At 47.7% G+C, this 19621-nt stretch overlaps 1 protein-coding gene across 1 annotated transcript; it reads right to left on the minus strand.

Annotated features, from left to right (window-relative positions):
• Nucleotides 1-295: 295 nt before the first annotated feature.
• Nucleotides 296-19180, minus strand: GOLGA2 (golgin A2). The gene is made up of 28 exons (XM_054283910.1): nt 19089-19180; nt 17762-17884; nt 17339-17419; nt 13936-14070; nt 13312-13355; nt 13124-13187; nt 12607-12666; nt 12050-12130; nt 10361-10399; nt 9779-9841; nt 9447-9540; nt 8736-8842; nt 8148-8206; nt 7788-7929; nt 6697-6786; nt 6423-6530; nt 6240-6327; nt 5392-5735; nt 4466-4579; nt 3964-4188; nt 3554-3653; nt 3395-3474; nt 2674-2827; nt 2466-2533; nt 2098-2200; nt 1743-1849; nt 1422-1590; nt 296-1315 (listed from the first exon to the last, which is right to left on the minus strand). Exons 1-28 carry the CDS (start codon nt 19134-19136, stop codon nt 1068-1070), a joined length of 3138 nt encoding a protein of 1045 aa, XP_054139885.1. The 5' UTR covers nt 19137-19180; the 3' UTR covers nt 296-1067.
• Between the last annotated feature and the right edge of the window lie 441 nt (nt 19181-19621).

The raw sequence follows: 19621 nt of genomic DNA on the forward strand, positions 1-19621 counted from the left end.
GGCAGAGTCAGTTCCAGGATATCCACATCCAGTTCACATGGCATAAACTTCCACACCCAGATTTGTTTTGCTGCTGTTTCAGGGAGCCCTCTCCTCCCTCCATGTTCTATTTTCTCCCTAGGATCAGGGCTATGGCCAAGGCAGGGCCAGGACTACCACACTTGCTGCTCTATGTCCCAGGACCTTAAATATGCACCATGGGATCTTGGTTTCCACTCATCTCCTGCAAGCCTTACCAAAATGGGAGAAGGGGAAAGTTCAGGGATGGAGAACTAGAACCCCTAAAGTCCAGAAATTCCAAACGAAGCATGTTTATTAAGTGGTTTCCTTTTACTTAATTTCTCCCATTTCTTAAAATAAATAAAACCTTCAGACACATACAAGTGAAACACATCATCCTTCAAAGTGCAGTTACATTTCCACCCCACTCCCAAGAATCACATAAAGCTTTGTCAAGTAACCAAAAACCCCTCAAGGCTCCCTTGGGTCCCTTTCCCTGGCAATGAGAACAGGCAGGGCTGTGCTGCCCAGGAGCTGCTTGCTGGGGGCCTGTTCAGAAATACAGGTGCAAGAGGCAGGGCTGCAGCAGCAAGGGGGAGTTCAGGATACGTAGTATGAAAACAAACCCAACCTGCTGAGAGGCCCAAGAGTCCATTAGCAGAACAGTTAGTTACTCTGGGAGCCCTGGAAGGAACTGGGCTGATGACAGGCATGAGTGATGGATCAGAACCGTGGGGAGCTCCTGTGGCAGCAGAGGCTGGGACAAGGGTTAAGTCATTTAGCCAAAAGTCATGGACTCCCTTTGCCCCCAGTGTGGGCCTGGCCTAGGTGATGTGGCAGCACCAGCTGCCTCCCAGGATGAGTTAAGAGTCTGCCTGTCCTCCAAGCACACCAAGTAAGAGAGGAAAGAGAAGATGAGGTCTGATGCTTGAGTTCCATCTGATACAATCTCTCTTTACTGATGTCTTTAGGAACCTGTTCTCACCAAGGGCACTGAGCACAGGTATGGGCACGTTCAAGTCCTTTCAGGCCCACAGAAAGTTGCTGTCAGTAAGATGTAGCACCTCTTAAACTACCATGATCTTGACCTCATCGTTCTCATCAGCACGGTAGAAGAAGGGAATGCATGGGTTTTCCAGGAGGGAGCCCAGCCTCTCCTGAGGGTTCTGGATTTCTCTGAGAAGCTGCATTATTTGCTTTGCTGTGGGGTCCTCTTGGTTTGGCTGAGCAGCTTTGCTGTTAGCAGGGGGGAAACCGGATTGATGAACAGCAGCCTCTTGTTGTGCTTCATCTGACAGATTCACCTCTCGTAACCCTGCAAGGAGCACACAGAGGGCAGGCAGGTAACTCCTCCCATCCACACTCAGGGCTCAGAGCAGGGGCTGCTCCCCTGCACAGAGTTTGTCCTGCCTGCAGCTCACCTGCTCCATCGGTGGCGTTGAGCTCCATGCGCCTCTCTGCTGGGAGCCCACCCTCAGTCTGGCCTGCCAGCAGCTCTGGGTTCTGAGCAGCTGTTACATACTTGCTGTACCATTCATTTCTTTCCCTCACCAGGCGCATCACTAAGTCCTGCAGTTCTAGTAGTTTCATCTGTACCAAAGTAAAGGAAAGCCCATGAAACATGCTAACAAACACACCTCTGCAGTCTGCAGTCCTACTCCTATCACAGAATTATGAACACACAAAAGTTTGCACTCCCCAGGCCCACCCTGCTTGGAGTAATACCACAGAAAAGTCCTTGCCTTCATCTCTTCCTTGTCCTGAGCCAACCTGCTGATGTACTCCTCCTTCTCCTGGTGCCGCTGTTTGAGGATAGCCCTTTGACTCTGGTACAGTGCAATGTACTCCCCTGCAACACAAGAGAAGCCTCAGGAGTGTCTGCAAGATTGGGGTACAAGCCCCATAGTGAGGTGTGAGGCATGAGGACCCAGGAAACCCAGCCCTGGAGTGGAGACCTAGCCCAGTTAGGCAGCAGTGGGAGACAGGGAAAGCTTGGCAGTTTGAGGGCCCCAGCTCCAAAAGCTGTTTGGGGACCTGTTCCCCACATAAATGAGGCAGTGAGCAAGCTCTGCCTGTGCTGGTGCTGCCCAAACATACCAATGGTGTCAGTCTCTCCAGACAGCTGGATGCAGCGGTGCTCCAGCTCCTCCAGCCGCTCCTTCAGGTCAGCCTTCTCGTGCATCAGCTCTGTGAAACGCAACTGCACACACAGAGGGGTCAGTCACTGGGCTGCTCACACAGAAACAACACCTGTGCTAAAGATAACACCCCTCCCGACACTGGTCTGAGCCTGGGGAACAAATCCTGCTCCTTTGTAAGCAAGCTTTTTAGGATGGAGCATCCTTTTATGGAACATCTGCTGCTTGTTCCCCTACAATCTGTTTGTGTCCTGTTTGTTTGACACTGGATCCTGGTCTGGCTGAGCAGTGCAATAGGGCTGAAACAACAGGAGATGCTTTGATTACCTGTAGCTTGTCCATGGCAGTTTTCAAAGCCTCGTGAACCTCCACTGGAACAGTATCCATAATGGAGCCTGGAAGGGATGTGTGCAATTTACAGTTTCTGCTGGGGCAGGATGCACTCACAGACCTTTGGGTCTGTCTCAGAGCAGCCATGGCCAGCTGGCCCAGCACCTCATGGTCACACTGTCCCCAAACTGTACTGGGACTTTACCTCCATCCAGTGTGACGTGATGTTGCTGCTCCTGCCTAAGAGCTGTGATTTGCTGCAGGAGGGTTCTGCACTGCTGCTTCTGAGCAGCCAGCTGCTTCCTCAGATCTTCTCGCTCCTGCTCCACCTGGGACATGGCAGAGGTCACGAAAAGGACCTAAGAAGAATTTCAGAGTGTGGACATTAGTGCTTCCCCTGTGTTCAGCAGGATCCATGGTGCATCTCAGGACAGAGTAACAGTTTACCCCATTTTATTTATGGGTGTGAAACCAAAGAACTGTGTGACTGCCCTGGAACTAAGCCAGGCAGCAGCTACTGCCTCTTCTCATTCCCAATTAGTGCAGGTTAAAAACTGGATCCCTTGAGAGCTATTTGACTGCAGTATTATGACTGTACTTGCAGATAAATCTTGTAGATATTTGACACCATTTTCAAATTGCCTTCCAGACTAAAAAGAACATCATCATCAAAGCCCCATTAAAGAGCTGCTCTGCCAGCTGAGTTGTCATCATAAGGAAACCACTGCCAGACTTCCAGCCTGTTTTGCAAGGATGCTGCAGAAGTCTTGGCTTTGCTGCTATGCACAAGGTGTTGCATTTCCCTCATGAGTGCACTCAGCTGGTAGGATAACAGCTGATAAACCTCTCTGTAATTTAACTGGATTCCTTTTCTAGATATTTGTTTAGAATGAAAATCAAAGGCTTTTGTACCCACTAAGACTCACCATTTCTTCATGGCTTTCAAACTTCTCTGGGATCTCAAGAGAAGGTTTTTGGATTTCTTCAGTCATTGCTTCATCACCTTCTGTAAAAGAAGGAAGGTGAACAAGGAGGCAATGCTGCAGAGAACCCAGCTCTGCCTCCTCCCTGATGCAGCCACTCACCTTCCAGTTGGTGCAAAATCCTGCCATCCATTTCTGCTGCCAGCTGACTGATCTGGGCCTGCAGCTCTTTGTTTTCCTTGGCTACAGCTTCCAGACTTTCCTGCAAGAGAGAAGCAGAGGATCACAAAAACCTGCACAAGCCAGACTGCAAACAGTCACTACATCTTCAGGCAGTAGCACCACACACACAAACACTACTTTGCTCCAGACAGGTACAACTCATCTGTACGGCACAGGGTGCAATCACAGCAGTATTATGACTGTACTTGTACATAAATCTTGTAGATATTTAACACCATTTCCAAACTGCCTTCCAAACTAAAAAGAACAGCCCAGGGTGGAAGGGACCTACCAAATCTCTCACTTACTGATTACCTCCCATCTTTCCACTTGTCCCTTTTTACTGTTACCTTTGTCTGCTGTAGCTCTTTCAGGTGCATTTCCACTGTCACCTTCCCCTGAACCTCCTCGTGCTGCAGGCGGTCCATGAGCTGTGTCTGAAGCAGGAATTGCTTGTGCAGTTCCTCCTTCTCAGCAGCAAGCTGCTGGAAGGCCAGGGTGTACTGCTGCAGGTGGCTGTAGCACTGGTCCCTCTGCTCCTGCAGGCCACGGGCCTCCTGTGTCTTCAGCTCCAGCTGAGAGAACAAGGTCAAACCACCACATCAAACCCTTTCTGCCTGGAAAGCTGCTCCCTGTGACATGATCCAAACTGTCAACACTGCCCCAAAGCCCCCAACCAGGCAGACAGCCACCATCTGCCCCCACATGCTGGTCCCCCACATCAGCAGCAGATGATAGGGGCAGGCTCCCAGCTGGATCTTTGCAATACCCATTTCCATCCTTCCATCAGTGTCTGGGAAGTTGCCAGCAATTTGCAGAATCCAGCCCTGCCATCCCACTGCTGGTGCTCACCGTCTCTTTGAGCTCTGCCAGGTTCTCCTGCAGCTGCCCAAGCTTCTTGGCCAGCTCCTTCTTTACGTGTTGCTCTGACTGCAGGGCACTTGTAACCTCCATGTTTTCATTTGTCTGCAAGACAATCACAGCTGTGTAAGGAAAGTGCCCCAGCCACCATGAAACAGGCTCTCAATAAACCATTTTAGTTCCCAGTACAATAGGGGGCCATCCCTTGTGTTTTTCTGGACTGAGGGCCATAAATGGACTGTTTAGGGCAGTAAATAGCTTAAAGAAAGGTTCAGAAGATGGGAGAAGAACAAGGAAAGAGACAGGGGAATTGGTGCTGGGACAGTGCCAAGAAGAGGCCTGGCACATCATGCAGCCTGTCAGCTCCAAAGCAGATGGGTGGTATGAATATCCCAAAGAGAGCCACAGACATTCAAAACCAAGGAGTTCAAAAAGGACTAAAGAAAAAACAGCAGCTAGACCATGTGTCAGTCTGCTAGGACCCCAGAGGGGAAGTGTCACATTGAAAGAAGCAAAGCAAGAGTAAGGATTCAGCTCTAGGATGGGTAAGAATGACACCAGCAGAAGAGAATACTGTTGAGAACTTTCTCATGGGCAAATATAAGGGAACAGGAAATGGGTTCTTCAGGTAAAAGGGCAGGAGGAACACCCAGGGACAGAAACAGCCAGGGGACGAGAAGGAAAAGGAAACAGTTTTGGACAAAGATACTGGTTCATCTGCTAGAGCACCTGAGGGAGTAAGGAACTGGAGAGCACCTCCTGGAATGGCACTATGTATCAAAGGATGGAGCAGCCACAGAGGATGAGTCTCAGAGGGTAAGAGAGGGATAATGCTGCTGCCAGTTTTCACATCTGTGCTACAAAAGGATTGCACCAGTGAGGGAAGCAGTGAGAAAAGGAGCACAGAAGAGACCTACCAGTTTAACAAAGCCATTCTGCAGCTCAGCCAGCTGCTCCTTCAGGTCCCGGTTCTGGCTCAGTGCCCTGCTGATGGTGGCCTTGTCACTCTGCATGTCCTCCAGGATCTGCTGCCTGTCCACGGCCTCCTCGCTGTAGCGCTGCACGCTCCTCTCCAGCTCCAGCAGCCGCTCCTCCTGCTCGCGGTTCAGGTGGCTCAGCTGCTCATTGTCCCTGACCTGGGCCTGGTACTGCCCCTGCAGCTCCTCCTTCTCCTGCTGCAGCCGCTGGACCTCCTCCTGCAGGCTGAGCTCGGCTGCTGTGGGCCCCGGTGGTGAGGCTGGCTCGATATCCATGGGCTTCACTGCTGAGGAAATGCAGTCAGAGGGGCTCAGTCCCAGGGAAATGGCTGGGTGAGACACATCCCTGCTGGGTACACAAAGCACTCCCCAGCCCGTGGGGCTCTGTGGCCCAGAAGGGCTCAGCAGCTGCAGCATCCAATCCTCAGTGCCCAGCACTGAGGGGAACAAAGAGCAAACCCACCCCAAAGCCAAGCACAGCATCCTGCTGTCTGCTGCTGACTGTCCCAGCCCCAGAGCAGGAGCATCCTGCCTGCCCTAACTCCTGGGCCAGAGAGGCTGACAGTACAGTCAGGCCAATACTACAGACATAACCAGGCTGCTGGTCCATTCATTGCAGGAGTTCACTTGCTATTTCCCAGGAGAAAAGGGTTCTTGGGGTCACCTGGTCTCCATCTGCCTTCCCAGCATCAGACCCACTTGCACCTCCTGTGCAGAAGCACCTGCACAGCAGGACAGAGCTATCCAGCTCCACTCTGCAGTGGGAAACCCCACTTTGGAAGCCCTACCTGATGTGTTCAACAGCTCTGTAACATTGTTCTCCAGCTCCTGAATTTTGGCCATGTGCTTCTCCTTCTCCTCTGCCATTGTGTGGACCTGCAGGGCCACACAAATGAAAATTACAACAATGTTCATGGGGCATTTCCTGCTGCCTGGGTTTGTCCAGAGCTGGGATGCTGCCCCTGGGTTACCTGCTCAGAAAGCTGCTGCACTCTCTGCTGCCAAATGCTGCCCTCCTCCCTCAGTTTCTCCACATACTGATCTCTTTCTGCCTGCAGCTGCTGGAGTGACTCTGAGAGCTGTTCAAAACAAAATCAAACAACATCATATTGGCTAAATAAATCTGGTTTAAGGGATAAAACTTGAAGAAATGAGTGTTAGTGCAAAGCTCAGACTACATTTTTCTGCCCCACAAGTTTCCTTACAGATATCAAGATTTGGATCATATTTCATACAACCTCTTACCTGAGCTACCTGGGTTTCCATGCTTGCCTTCTCCTCCAGGGCCATCTGCAGCTGCTGGTTTGCATCCAGACTCCCTCCCTGGCTTGAGAACTATTTTAAAAAATAAGAAAGTTAAGGCAAAATGTTAACACTCAATTCCTGCACAGCCTTTCCCCCTGAGAGTAACCTGCCACATGATCCATGTTGTAACCTTCTATAATTCTTTAAAGTGCTCCAACTTATAGTGAAGTTCAGTGTGAAAAAAATAGGGGGATTAAAAACAAAAAGCTGAGATTTTAGTCCTATAAAACAAGCTAAACTGGGCAGCTCCTCCCAGCAAATTTTGCATTTACTCTTTTTTTAATTAAGAAAATAGGCTTCAATCAAACTTTGGCTCAGAAATTCTGTTCATTTCTAGCATCTGCATTATTCAGCCATATCAGATGGTATAAAAGGCTGTGACCTTAAAAGTTGTCAGACATGTCAGGAATTTAAAGCCAGTGTCTGGAGCATGTCAGTGGACTGGGCACCAAGGCTGGCTCAGCTGAGGCACAGGATTTTTCCCAGAAGAGCAGCAGTTGGCTTAATTTCAAGGGTAACTTAAGACACAGTCTAGGAATTTTAAAAAGCATTTTCTTCCCTCCCAGGCTCAGGGTTACACCAGGCTTGCTCTCTGACCTGCTAACAGCTGGCTCCATGCATTCTTTCCCCAGCTGACTTCAAGCTGCCACTGTCCAATTCAGCACCTTCCACTGCTGGGTACAAACACCACCCCTACTCAGCTGCTTACTCAATGCAGAACTAAATAACCAAAATCCTGAACAGATACAGTCAGAAAAGTCACTGTTTGTCCACATTTCACCCTCTCTCACTGTACAACAGCTTTAGCAGACTGATGTGACACTGCTTTTCAATGTGTGCTTTTCAATCAATTTACAGCTCCAACACCTTAGAGAATACAAACTTTTCTGTTCTCCTGAGGCCTTGCTGAAAGGTATTTCCTAGGAGGATGTCTTGATGAGATTTCATGCCTTCCTTTAAAGCCAGAGTTAAGTCTTGCCCCCTTTCTCAGAAGGAAGTGTGGCAGTGTCATCACTGTCCTCTGCCCTCACCTGTTGAATCATCAGTTCAGCCATTTCCAATTTCTTCTGCAAATCTTCCACATCCAACTTCATAGCTGAGTTCTGGGACACCAGGGAGTGAACTTTCTCTGACAGCTCTGAATTCTGCTGTTTTATTTCCTCACTACTTTTGCTAAAACAAACAAAAAATTAAAGTGGCTTTGGGTCTGCTGATGTCCAGGTCAAAGATCTACAAACCAATGCTTCCTGGCAGCTAGAATCACAGAAACATCACATCTAGTGAATAATTTTTTTTTTAAGTTGAATATCCAGCCTCCCAAATCACCACCTGTGGTCTTTGCCACTTGTTGTTTTGGGGCTCTTCTGTAGAAATGAGCAGAAGGGACTTACCTTCGTTTGTACAGTTCCAGTTTCAGGTTGTCTCGCTCCTTCACTAACTCTTTATTATGCTGGAGAAAAAGGAAATTATTTATTTATCTATAGACTTCAGCCAAACAAATAAGGTATTAAAAAATACTTCATTTCGCCTTTAACACATCAGCTAACACAGAAAAGGTCATAACTTTGGCAAAAGCTTCAGGACAGGTTTGCTTAGAACCTCCTGAATTTTCCAGGAATAAGTCTGCTCAGTCTTTTCAAATGTGATGCTGCAAGTATTTCTGGATTAAAGACAATACTGAAGTGTGTGCTTGGTGGAGATTTCTGGGACAAGGTGTCTCTTGTGTGGAGCTGCCAGACTAATGAAGTGAGGTGCCAGATCTGAGGACACCAACTGAACCATGTGATTAGTCACAGAAATTTGAATGAAGTTTCCCTTGATCATGGGGAACACAGGGCTTTAAAAGGTTAATTAACAATTAACAAGGTTCATTTCTGCCTCTTCTGCAAGCAGGGACTGCAGACTTTGCAGCAGTGTAGTAATAAGCAAACAGCCAAAGGCAGAGCTGCTGGTTAAGCATAAACAGAGGTGACTCTCACCTTCTCTGACTGCTTCTGCTGCATGGAGATGGAGGACAGGGTGCGCTCCAGCTCCGACACTCGCTGGCGGGACGAATGCAGACGGGCAGCGAGGCTCTCGGCTTCTCCTGCAGGGGTCAGAGCACAGGCAGCTGAGGCTACACACAAACAGCATTTTGGAACTGGCTGAACAGCACTTTCTGCTTTGTCAACAAGCTCTTCAGGCAGCACAGTAAATCAGCAGAGCTTGCTCTGCTTGTGACTCTACAGGTGATTCATTAACAGCCCGGGGAGCACAGCTCTCTCTAAATACCTGCCTCACTTTTAGAGGGAGATGATGAAACTTCCTTTGCAGAGCAATAGACAGTATGTTGTTTGGGGTTTTTTTTTTCCTAAAGCTCAGCTAAGACCTAGATTAACATGACAGCTGTGTGGGAGACAGGGCAGAAAAGGGAAACCAAGTTTTAAAAGAATTAGAAAGGAACGGTCTGGGGTAGTCACCAGGCCCAGCAGAGCTAACAGGGCTTTAGTGATGCACAAAAGAACCTCAACTGCCATGAGACCAACATGCTCCCATCTGGGGGCAGCCACGATGACAGCAGCAGTGCCAGTGCCAAAGGCTGCTCACAGAGGGTCAGGGAGTGCTGTGAGCTGCCTGCCAACAACTGTCATGCTTGTGACTTGACATGCACAGTTCAGCCACCAGCCTGAGCTGCAGAGACAGTCACGTACCTGATTTCTGCCGTGCAGCTTGCTGAGTGTGGCCAAGGGCTGTCTGCAACTCAGACTTCTCAGAAACAAGAATTCCAATAGTCTGGATATGAACCTTTGGGAAAGGAAAATCAGCTCAGCACAAAACTTCTTTGCTTGCCACTGCAGCATCACTGTTGTCACAAAAGGACAATTCAGTAAAGAGCTCTTGCAGTTAAGTACAGTCTGGCTGACACTCACAGTTTTGCTAAAGGAATGGACTTCTGCCTTCCAGGATAAGGACTATGAGTGCTCAATAATCCACAAAACAGCACAAGTCAGGTGATATTACTGTAAGGGAGGCTCTGCCTTACCTGTAACTGTTCCCTCAGTGCTGCTTGCTCTTTAGAAAATTTCTGTTCAAACTCCTTCTTTTCCTGTAAAAACAAATAATGTTTGGTCAGCACAAACATGCAGATAGTTAACCCTTGTTTCACATCAAACTAAAAAAGCAGGAATTAATTGGTACTCTTTCTAGCATCTAAATGATGCCAGTATTTTCAAAGACACAATTAATCTTCCATTATTTGAACTACTGAATCATTTTTCCATCCCAGACCAGCAGCAACAGCACCGTGCAACCATTGCAGCACACACGTGGCAGTGTTGGAATGGAAGCTCCTGGCAAGGACCTGAACTGTAACCTCCTGTCCCAGCTGCACTCCTGCAACTTGAGCTAATATTGAACTTTATTTCAATATTAGCTTTGGTCAAACTAAGAATGCTGCCTGTCAGGCCCAACTCGTGAAGTCAAAATATTAAACCTTATGCTACAAATAAAACTGAATCTAACACAGACAAGATCATGCACTCTTGTGCCACAATCCACTGTTTTCTACTCCTCAGAGAAACAGATACCTATTTCTGTATCTATCCAAAAATAGGACACACTTTACCTTTTCCAGCTGATTCACTGCTTCTTGGTTCTGCTGTTTCTATGGAAGAAAATTGATGCACCAATATTAAGAGAAAATATTCTCATACTGAAACACATTTTCACTTTGATGAAGTAGGATATATGCCAAGTTAATGCAAGGAGAATTTCCATTTCTGTAGAAGACTAGGAAGTTCATTTTGGCTATTAAGAGATTTGGGGCTTCCTTCTCCTCCAATACCTCTGCTGAAACCCCTCTATGTTCCTTTCTGAGCATCCAGCAACTTCAGTTGAAACTTGCAATATCCCACATCTATGCAATTAATCACAGTCTAACTGGTGTGTTAGAAAAATCAGCAAAAATGCTTTTAATGAAAGACAAATACCTAAATCCCAAAGCAAAAGTCCTTTCCTTGAAGTGATTCCTTGGACCTCTATCCCAGTTAACAAGTGGCCAAGTCGTGCAGAGCTGCACGTACGTTGGCAGGCTCCCACCAAGGTGGTGTGAGACAGAGCTGAAGCCAGATGCAAGGAAAGGGATAATTCTGTCCCAGCCAATTTCAGTCTTAGGGGTGAAACACTGGAGATCTGTGACTGCACAAAGTGCATCTCTAGGTGTGAAGGGGGCAAAGGCTGCCCAGGCTGCCACCAAACCCTGTTTGCCCTTTGCTGCTCTTGTCCCCCTGGCAGTTTCCTCTTAAGTAACTACATTATTAGTATTTTTTCCTCTTCCCAAATGATGAATATTACCAAGGTGTTTCTTTATTACCACTACTAACTCAGTGAATTTTGAAACATGACTGCAGATGAAAAGGTGATGAGGTTTTGATTTTAGCAATGCCAGCACACAAGCAGGAAAAGCAAAGGCAAGAGCACAAATGCAGCAAAGGCCCTACAGAGTTCCAGACAAACAGAAAAGCTGGCAAACAATGAGAATCCTGGGTGGGCAATGCACTGTACCTCTGCAGCCCAACTAAAACACAAAAAGAAAAAGAACAGAACAAAAATAACCCAAAACCAAAAATGAAACAAAAAGAGGGGTCATGGGGGACTGGAAAATGCTGAACTTTTGGAAAAGTGTGGTTTTAGAGAGAAACAAAATGGGGGAAAGTATTTCACACAAGAAAGGCTCTTTTCAGTCTGGAACAGATCCACTTAGTTGCATTTTTTGCAGTGTTAAGGCTGAAGGCTGAAAAGCAGCAGCAGGAATCCATGCAGGCCACAGGACAAAGCAGTTCATTCATTGTGCCAAGAGAAGCTGAGGATATGATCAGAAAACAGCCCCAGGCTCTCTTGGACCTATTGCTCCCACTCTGCTGATATATTTAGAGCAGCATCACCACCTGCAGAAACAGGTTTTCACACTGCTGCCAGCACCAGAATTCTGTGTTTCAAGGATTCAGACCAGGACCAGAAATAGCTGCTTTATGAGGATGCTTATCACCCAGGGACAATGTGAGGAGATAACAGAGCACTTCAATGGAAACAACAAAACTCTGTTTCTGCTTCCTCACATGAGCCACCACACTCACAAGAGGGTTAGGCTTTGATCCTCTCACAGGTTTTCCACCCAGCCCATTTTGTTCATACAAAGTGCTGTGTAAGCAGCCTTCCTTGTGGCACTATGAGGAACCTGGAACCTTGCAGACACCCAGAGAGCAGGAGGAGCAGCAAAGACAATGCCAGACTGGTTGGTTGGATTGTTTCTTACCAATTCCTCTATCTTTGTAACGAGCTGTTTGTTAGTTAGATTGCTGGAATCCAGGGCTACTGCCAGCTCCTGGTAACGTGTCTGACGGGCACATGCATACAGGAGAAAAAGGAAGGAGCAGAAGAGGAGGAGGGAAGGAAAAAAGCAATAATTAAAAAGGACAGAAAAATAAATCACTATCACAATTTGATATAATAAGATTCTCCAAACAAAACAAAATCTGTGGTTTGAACAAAAGCAGCTGGGATGTCAACCTATTTTATCCGTTTCTGCTGAGGCCTCATTTTGATATAAAAGTGAATCAGAAATAAGAACTGCAGTTGCACGGAAGCCAGATTATCCCCAGTCCCCAAACTGAGAACATCTCTAATAATTGCCTCTGACTGTTGTGATCACAGCTACCCAATTACAGCCCCAGGTGACACTACACAGTGATTTTTGTGACCTGTGCATTCAGTTAGGCCTCACTAACACTGCTGTAAGCACAGAATCCAAACAAGTGATCAACAGCAGCAAATAAGAAAAATAAAAAACATGACAGACTGAGAACAACTTACTTCCATTTCCTTAATATTTGTGGAAGAAACAGCACTTTCTCCATTCACATACGATGTAGACTAGAAGTAAACCAAGTAAGTCAGTTTTAGTCCTCAAAGCAAATCACTCTTAGATAAGATCCATTATAAGTGTAACACTCCTTATAGCACCTGTCACTTCAAACAACCACACACAAGCAGAGAAAACACTCTTCTGGCTCAGGATAGATGCTGGCTGCCCCTATGACAAGCTGATGTGAATTATTCAGACTGACTTCATATTCTTTTCCAGTAAATCAAGAGTACATCTTTCCATGAATATGTACAATTCATTCATCCCACTCTGCTTTTCTTCCTACTGCCGAAATGTTAAAATTCCTAAACCAGCATTTTTTGCTCCTCAATGTTTAAGTACCACATTGGTTAGTAGGATGGCTGCAGACATCTCTGAGATTGAAGAGTGTTTCCTTGAGCTGTCTGCTTAAAGTTCCACATCAAACACAAGAGAATTAATGGGACAAATGGAGAAAAGGAGTACCTGGGAAACCAGGCCGTTGAGTTGCTCAGACAACTGACGGAGACCCTCTGTTGATGAGAAAGACCTGGGAACAAAAACCTGGCAATGAAAACCTCTCCCAGAGAGCTGCCCAAATTAGCACAGCATTGGGGCAGGAATAAAACCTTAATCTGTTGGGATCCTGTTGCAAAGCCAACACAGACACTCACCTGTTCTCATCCAAAGCATTTTTATGATCCTCAGCTTCATTCATCTGTGGATTAAAACATAAAAACTTGTAAGCCTGTAAAAGATGGGAGTCACACTTATGAATGTGTCACTAAGACTTGATTACACCTGGGCTCAAGTTTCACAGCTCCTGTAATTACTGCTTCCCAAAGGAAGATGAACTTAAAACCACCAACTCAGCCCTGGCTTACACTTGAATTTCTCTGTTGCAGACTCACACCATTCAGAAATTATGTGTATCAGGCTTTATGTCTGCTGTTCCTATTTATCAGGATAATCATCACTTTGCTGAAAAAAGCTACAACTGAATCTCTAATTAGTAAAAGGAAATCCAGACTAATTGAAATAGGAGAGAAGGGGAAGGAAGACAGCTTTGGAAGCTGCAGGGCCACGTGTGTGCTAGTACTCCCTCTGCTCTCAGACAGATGATGACTGCATGGAGAGTGGAGAATGCAGTATTTTTAACAGGAGAAATGTAGTATTTTTAACAGGAGAAAACCTGAACTAGTCATGTCATATTTATGAAGGTCCCCTTTCTCCACACTAATGTGGCATCTGACCAATCCTCAATGGTTCAATGGCAGTATTGATGGTAAGTCACAAACCTGTGTCAGCTGCATGCTCTCAGGAGCAGGCAGAACAGAACCACAACTAGGGAGGCTGTTGCTGTTAGATAGCACAGGGACATCAGGAGCAAGCTGTTCAGCACTACGAGTGGCAACATCACTGTCAAAGTATGCCTGTCACAAAACACAGCACAGGATTACAGCCTCCATGCAGAATCAACAAACACACACAAAAAGACATCACCTTTAGCCTGCCTGTGAAAACCAAACAGATGTGAACAGTCATTAGGAAACACGTGGAAGGGAACCTGTGTTCTCCCCAGAGCAAAGAGGTGAATGCATCAACCACAGACAAACACTGTCCCAGAGTGTCCTTCCATAAAGAACCAGTGGCCCACAATCCAACTCCCTTTTTAAACACAGGACAATAACATCACCCAAACTCCTACATTCACACATGAGATTCACTGCAAAAAATCCACCAAAAATCAAGTAAGGGCAAAGCCAAATGTCACTGTGCTTGGAAAAGCACCACCTTTAAGATGTTCCTGGGGAAAACACAGATCACTGTATGCAAATGAAGATGGAAAAGAACAGAGGAGTGACTAGTTGAAAAATGGGTTAGTCAGACTCAAGTGCTCTGTCTAAAACTCGCTGAAATTTGTGGCATGCCATGACCCACCAGTTTAGAAACAGGACATTTATCAACAGGCCAGAGGGAGGGTGGCTGGGAGCAGGTGCCTGTGGCCCTGCTGCAGCCATGGATCCCATGACTAGAAGAATCTAAATAGAAAAGAGAAGAGCCAAAAAAACTATTTCTGGACAGCAAGTTCCTATCCAGCCTCTGTGGGAGGGTGGATGGCATCTGCAGCCCCCTCTACAAAGCCACACTGCACTGACCCACTGCATCTCCTTGCACAGCACTGGAGCCATAAAGGTCCAGCAGTGCTCTTGTGTTTTACAGCAATTTGATTGATTTCATCATCCAGCTCTAGTAAGTCATCACTTAAAAACACAACAAAACAAAGGAGATAATCTTAGCACTCAGCCCCACCAATATATTGCAGCTCTCTGCAACTCCACCTGGAAGAGTTCTCTCTTACTTCAGTTACTTCCTCCTTGGCACTTCATAGGAACCAAGAAATCTCTCTTGGCATTCCCTGTTTACCTCTCAGCACTTCACTCACTAATCCAGCAGCAAGGTTAAACAGCAACAGTGGAGACAGATTTAATGAAGGCAGTAAGTTGGAAGACTACAAAGAGAAAACAAGAATTTCCTGAATTTCTTTTTAGTAGGACAGGTACTGATGCTCTGAAGGAGCAATAGATGTTAGGTGCTTATTAGGAAGGTCAGGAACTCCCTCACTTCTCCCAGCTAAGGGTTACTTCACCTTTATCAATCACACACTCATCAATATAAACATCAGAGGGACAGGAGGAATTAATTCCCCAGTGCATCTCAAAATGATCATTTCTTCTGATCTGAACATTCTTTCTGCCTAATACTTCCAAGATGCAGAAACCAGTAATGTCCCTCAACCACAAGAACTCCTTCCTTCTTTCTTCACAAGGAGCAGTTTTGTAATAACTGTCAAAAACCCCAAAACTCTTTGAACAATTGAATTTGTTGGAAACAGAAAGCATTAAAAGCAAAACACTTATATGGAAATTATGCTGTGTGATATCCCTATAAAGTAGAATAAAAAGTCAGTAATTCTGCTCAGCTTAGCATGTAGTAGGATCCATTTGCTTTCACACAAAGGCTTTGACTTTGCTGGTTTTCCTCTGTTTCAGAGCCAAGAAAGCTGAAGTGAGAGACAAGGGAGGGCTCAGCCTCACATGAGACACCAATGGCAGCAGCAGCTCAGCTGCCAATGATCAGCTTTTCTGCCCTATTAGCATCAAGTTTCGAAACAGCATTTTCCTGACTCAGGATTTTTACAAGACAGCAACTGGAATGAGAAATTGTTCTTTCATTACATATTGCAGGTAAAAGTTTAGTTTTCAAATAATTCCTAAAACCCCAGGCACAACAATCCAAAAATTCTATAACAGTCCATCAGATCAAACTGTATCTCTGAGAAAAAGAAAAAAAAAAGGGAAACAAGAATGAAGAGAGCAATAAATTCTCCCTTTGCAGAACATGACTAAAGCTGTAGACACAGGTAGGCCTTCACTGCAAGGCTAAGCACTGGACCACCTATCTTCATCTCATCCTCCAATGGGAAACAAATCTCTTTTTCCAATATTTAACTTGCTCTGAGCTTACAAGTATTAACTGAAAACAGTCCCCAGGACAACAGTGACACTTCAGTCACAACACAAGTTTTCTGAGGCACACCCAGCACCCCAAACTGGCAGGGTGTCCTCACATCACTCAAATTCTGCTGGTACAGAACCTACAAACACAGTCCAGCTGGTGGAACTCTGTGTGTCACATGCTATCACACAAAAGGAAAAAAATGATACAAAGGCAATTCAGAGGGAATTCCATTCCACCTTGCAGGTTTCACTTCATCTGTCAGGTACCCCGTATGATTACTATAGTTATATTTATTGCTGGACACCCATGGATATGCATTGACTGTAACAATGAGCTACTTTATGACAACTCCATTGAAACAATGGTAAGGAAATAAGCTACCAAAAGGATGCAAGTGAAAATGAAAAGCAGAGCTTTGGTACAACAGAACTGGAAGAACATTCTCAGCTACAAAATCTGACTTCTCTGAGTTCCTATCACAGTTTGGGCCTTATTTAAAATGAACTAACTGTTTGAAAATAAGTGTTTTTAAAAGGCTGTTTGTTCATGTATGCTCCTGAACACCTTTCTCTTGCTTCTTGGCATACTTCCTGCCCTTTCCTCTTTGGGATCTTGGGAATGTGAAGACATTAAAGCCTGTACATGCCTGGCTTTGAAGTATCTGACTTCCTGCCTAAGCATATTTACACCCCTGCTCCTTGCCAGACTGTACATCACCTGTGCCAGCTTCATGCCTGTCATAAAATGGGTGGCTGGAATAACCAGCCAGTGCAGCTGTTTGCCTGAAGATGGGCAGAAACATGCCCTTCAGAAACCAAGCTCCACGAAACAAAGCAATGACACTAAGAGCAGGAGAAATACAGAATAAGGAATCACTACCTCTTCCTAGTGCAGTTTTCCTCAGCTGTTACAAATGAGTTTATTGCCTCACCCCAAATTCCTCTTTTCCTCCAAGCTCAGCTGTCTCAAGAAAGACTTTTTGACGTGTTAACTTTGACACAAACCAGAAGGAAACGAGCAATGGTAACAAAGAGCTCCATGTTAATAAAAACAGCAACAAAACTGAAGCAACTGACAATGGAGATGTGAGGACAAAGCTCCATGCCAGAGATGGAGTTCAGAGTGAGCAGAACCCGAAGCATGCAGCAGGGAGAGCGAGTCACACGAGCACTGCCTCACCTTCCTCTTGTCCAATGAGGGTATGGCTACCCCATTGGAGCGGTTAAGGTCTGACACCAGCACCTTCAGAATGTTCTGAATCTACAGGAGGCGAAAGAAAAGGGGAAAGAGAAACGGCTCAGAGAAGGACAGAGAGAAAACGTCAATCCAAGGCAGCCAAGGAACCAGCCTCGTGCAGCTGCTGAGGACCACACTCTGCCTCAGCACAGCAGCTCTGGGCACACCCAGGGCACCACCAGACAGACTCTGGTGCCAGCTGCACCCTCCAGAACAGGCAGCTGCCAACTGCTGCAGCAAACTTCATTAAACAGCACCTACACCACTCAGCTCTTACCCCAGCACTGCCAGCTCTGGTTAGATTGCCAGAAAAACCAAAGAAGAGGGAGGTGGCAAATGATTGGAGAGAAAGACTGAGACACTCACATTCTCTGGAGGCTGCTGGTCATCGGTGGTGGGAGTCGCAGGTCTGCTGCCTTCTTTAGTTTTGCGTTTTTTCTTAGTTTCTGCAGTGGCTCCAGGGCTGTTCTTCTGCTGATATTCCTTCAGCTGTGAACAGAAGAAGACGAATCTGAAGTCCAAACAAAATATGCCTTCTATAACCCAAAAAAACCCTCAAAATCTAACTTCACTGGTAAAAATACAGATCAAGGTGTAAGGACAAGAGAATGAATTCATGAATTCATCAGTCTGGGGGAAAAACAGGAATCAAAATAAGCCCAAGAAGGGTAAAGTTAAGACCAAAGAGATGGGTTTATGACAAGTGTTGTAAACATTCAACTTTTGTTTACAGCCAATGCTGCCCCTAGGAAATTGATACTCCACAGTGCAACTTCAAGGAGATTGAAAGCACTGGTTTGGGGGATTTGCAGGCTTTTAAGTAAGAGCAATAAGGCAAAATTAATAAAGGGCGATTAATCCTACATGCAAAGTGAGGAAGCACTGCCTGATAGTAAAATCTTCCACTCCATGAAAGATTTTATGAAGGACAGGTGCAATCCCCACAATCCCCAACAACTGCGAACTAAGGGGAGAAACAATCTACAAATTATTCTTTAATCGCATCATCCAATTCGCCCAGGAAGTGCCGGTCTGATAAGATGTAACTCGGATCCCGCCAGGTCTGCCGGCATTTCTGTGCAATTCGTGCACGCCGAGCCCCAGAGCGGCCGGTCCCAGCAGTTGTTTATTCAAATAACGGCACCCCCGGCCCGCACAGCCCGGGCAGGGCACGGCGGGGCAGCGGGAGAAGGGCGAAGGAGGATCCCATTATTGGTAGGATTTCAAAATGGAAGCCTGAACTGCTCCAGGACACTTTCCCGTTCCTGTGACTTTGACACAGAAGCGCATCCCGCCGGGACGCAGGCAGCCGGGCCGCCCCGAGGGAAAAAATATGGGGAAAAAACAGGGAAAAAAAGGAAGGCGGAGGGGAGGAGGGAGGAAGGAAGGCGGGGGGGACACGACAGCCGCACACCAGCCTGGACAACCCTCACAGCACCGCAGCCACCCAGGCCCGCCCTCGCCCCGGCCGCCCGCCGAGAAGGCCGGGCCGCGGCCCCGGACACCCGCAGGCTGCCGGGCCCCACCGCGGCCAGGCCCGGAGCGAGGGGGCGGCGGCGGCCCGGCCCGCGCCCCTCGGGGGAGGCCGCGCTCGGCCCGGCCCGGGGTCCGGCCCGCACGGGGCTCGCAGCACGCAGCCACCCCCAGGTCCATCCTGTTGTGTCCCATCCTGCCCGGAGCCCCGGCCCCTCACCTTCTTCTTGGCCGCGGCCAACCGGCTCTGCCTGCTGCCGTCCGCCATGTCCGCCCCGCGCCCGGGCCACGTCAGCCCGCCAGGAGCGGCGGGGGCGGTGGCGGCTCCGCCCCCGGCCGGCCCCGCTCCGCCCCGGGACACCCCGGGGTGACACAGCGGGACAGCCCGGCCCCGCCGGGACACTCCTGCCCCGGGACACCCCGGTCCCCGTGTGACACCCCGGTCCCCGTGTGACACCCGCTGCTGTAGTGACCCGACAGCCCAGCCGGGAGGGGTCCGCCCGGCTCCCCTCGCCTTTGCGGGGCGCGTCCCTCACAGACCCGCCTCGCGTTCCGCCCTGTGCTGTCCGAGCGCGGATCCCGCGCCCAGCGCAGGCGGTGGGGTCGCTGTGTGCGATCCCAAATCCTTTGACCTTCCCAGCGCGGCAGCGCCCGAGGCTCGGGCAGCCCCGGCTCTGACACACGGCGCTCACCGGGACACGGCTCCCTGCGCCGGGCGGGCCCGAGCGCGGCGGGACGGGGCCTCCAGCGCTG

This window comes from Melozone crissalis, unplaced genomic scaffold, assembly GCF_028551555.1.
Source record: "Melozone crissalis strain CALT ecotype California unplaced genomic scaffold, PUWL_Pcris_2 ptg000041l_1, whole genome shotgun sequence".
Taxonomy (NCBI): domain Eukaryota; kingdom Metazoa; phylum Chordata; class Aves; order Passeriformes; family Passerellidae; genus Melozone; species Melozone crissalis.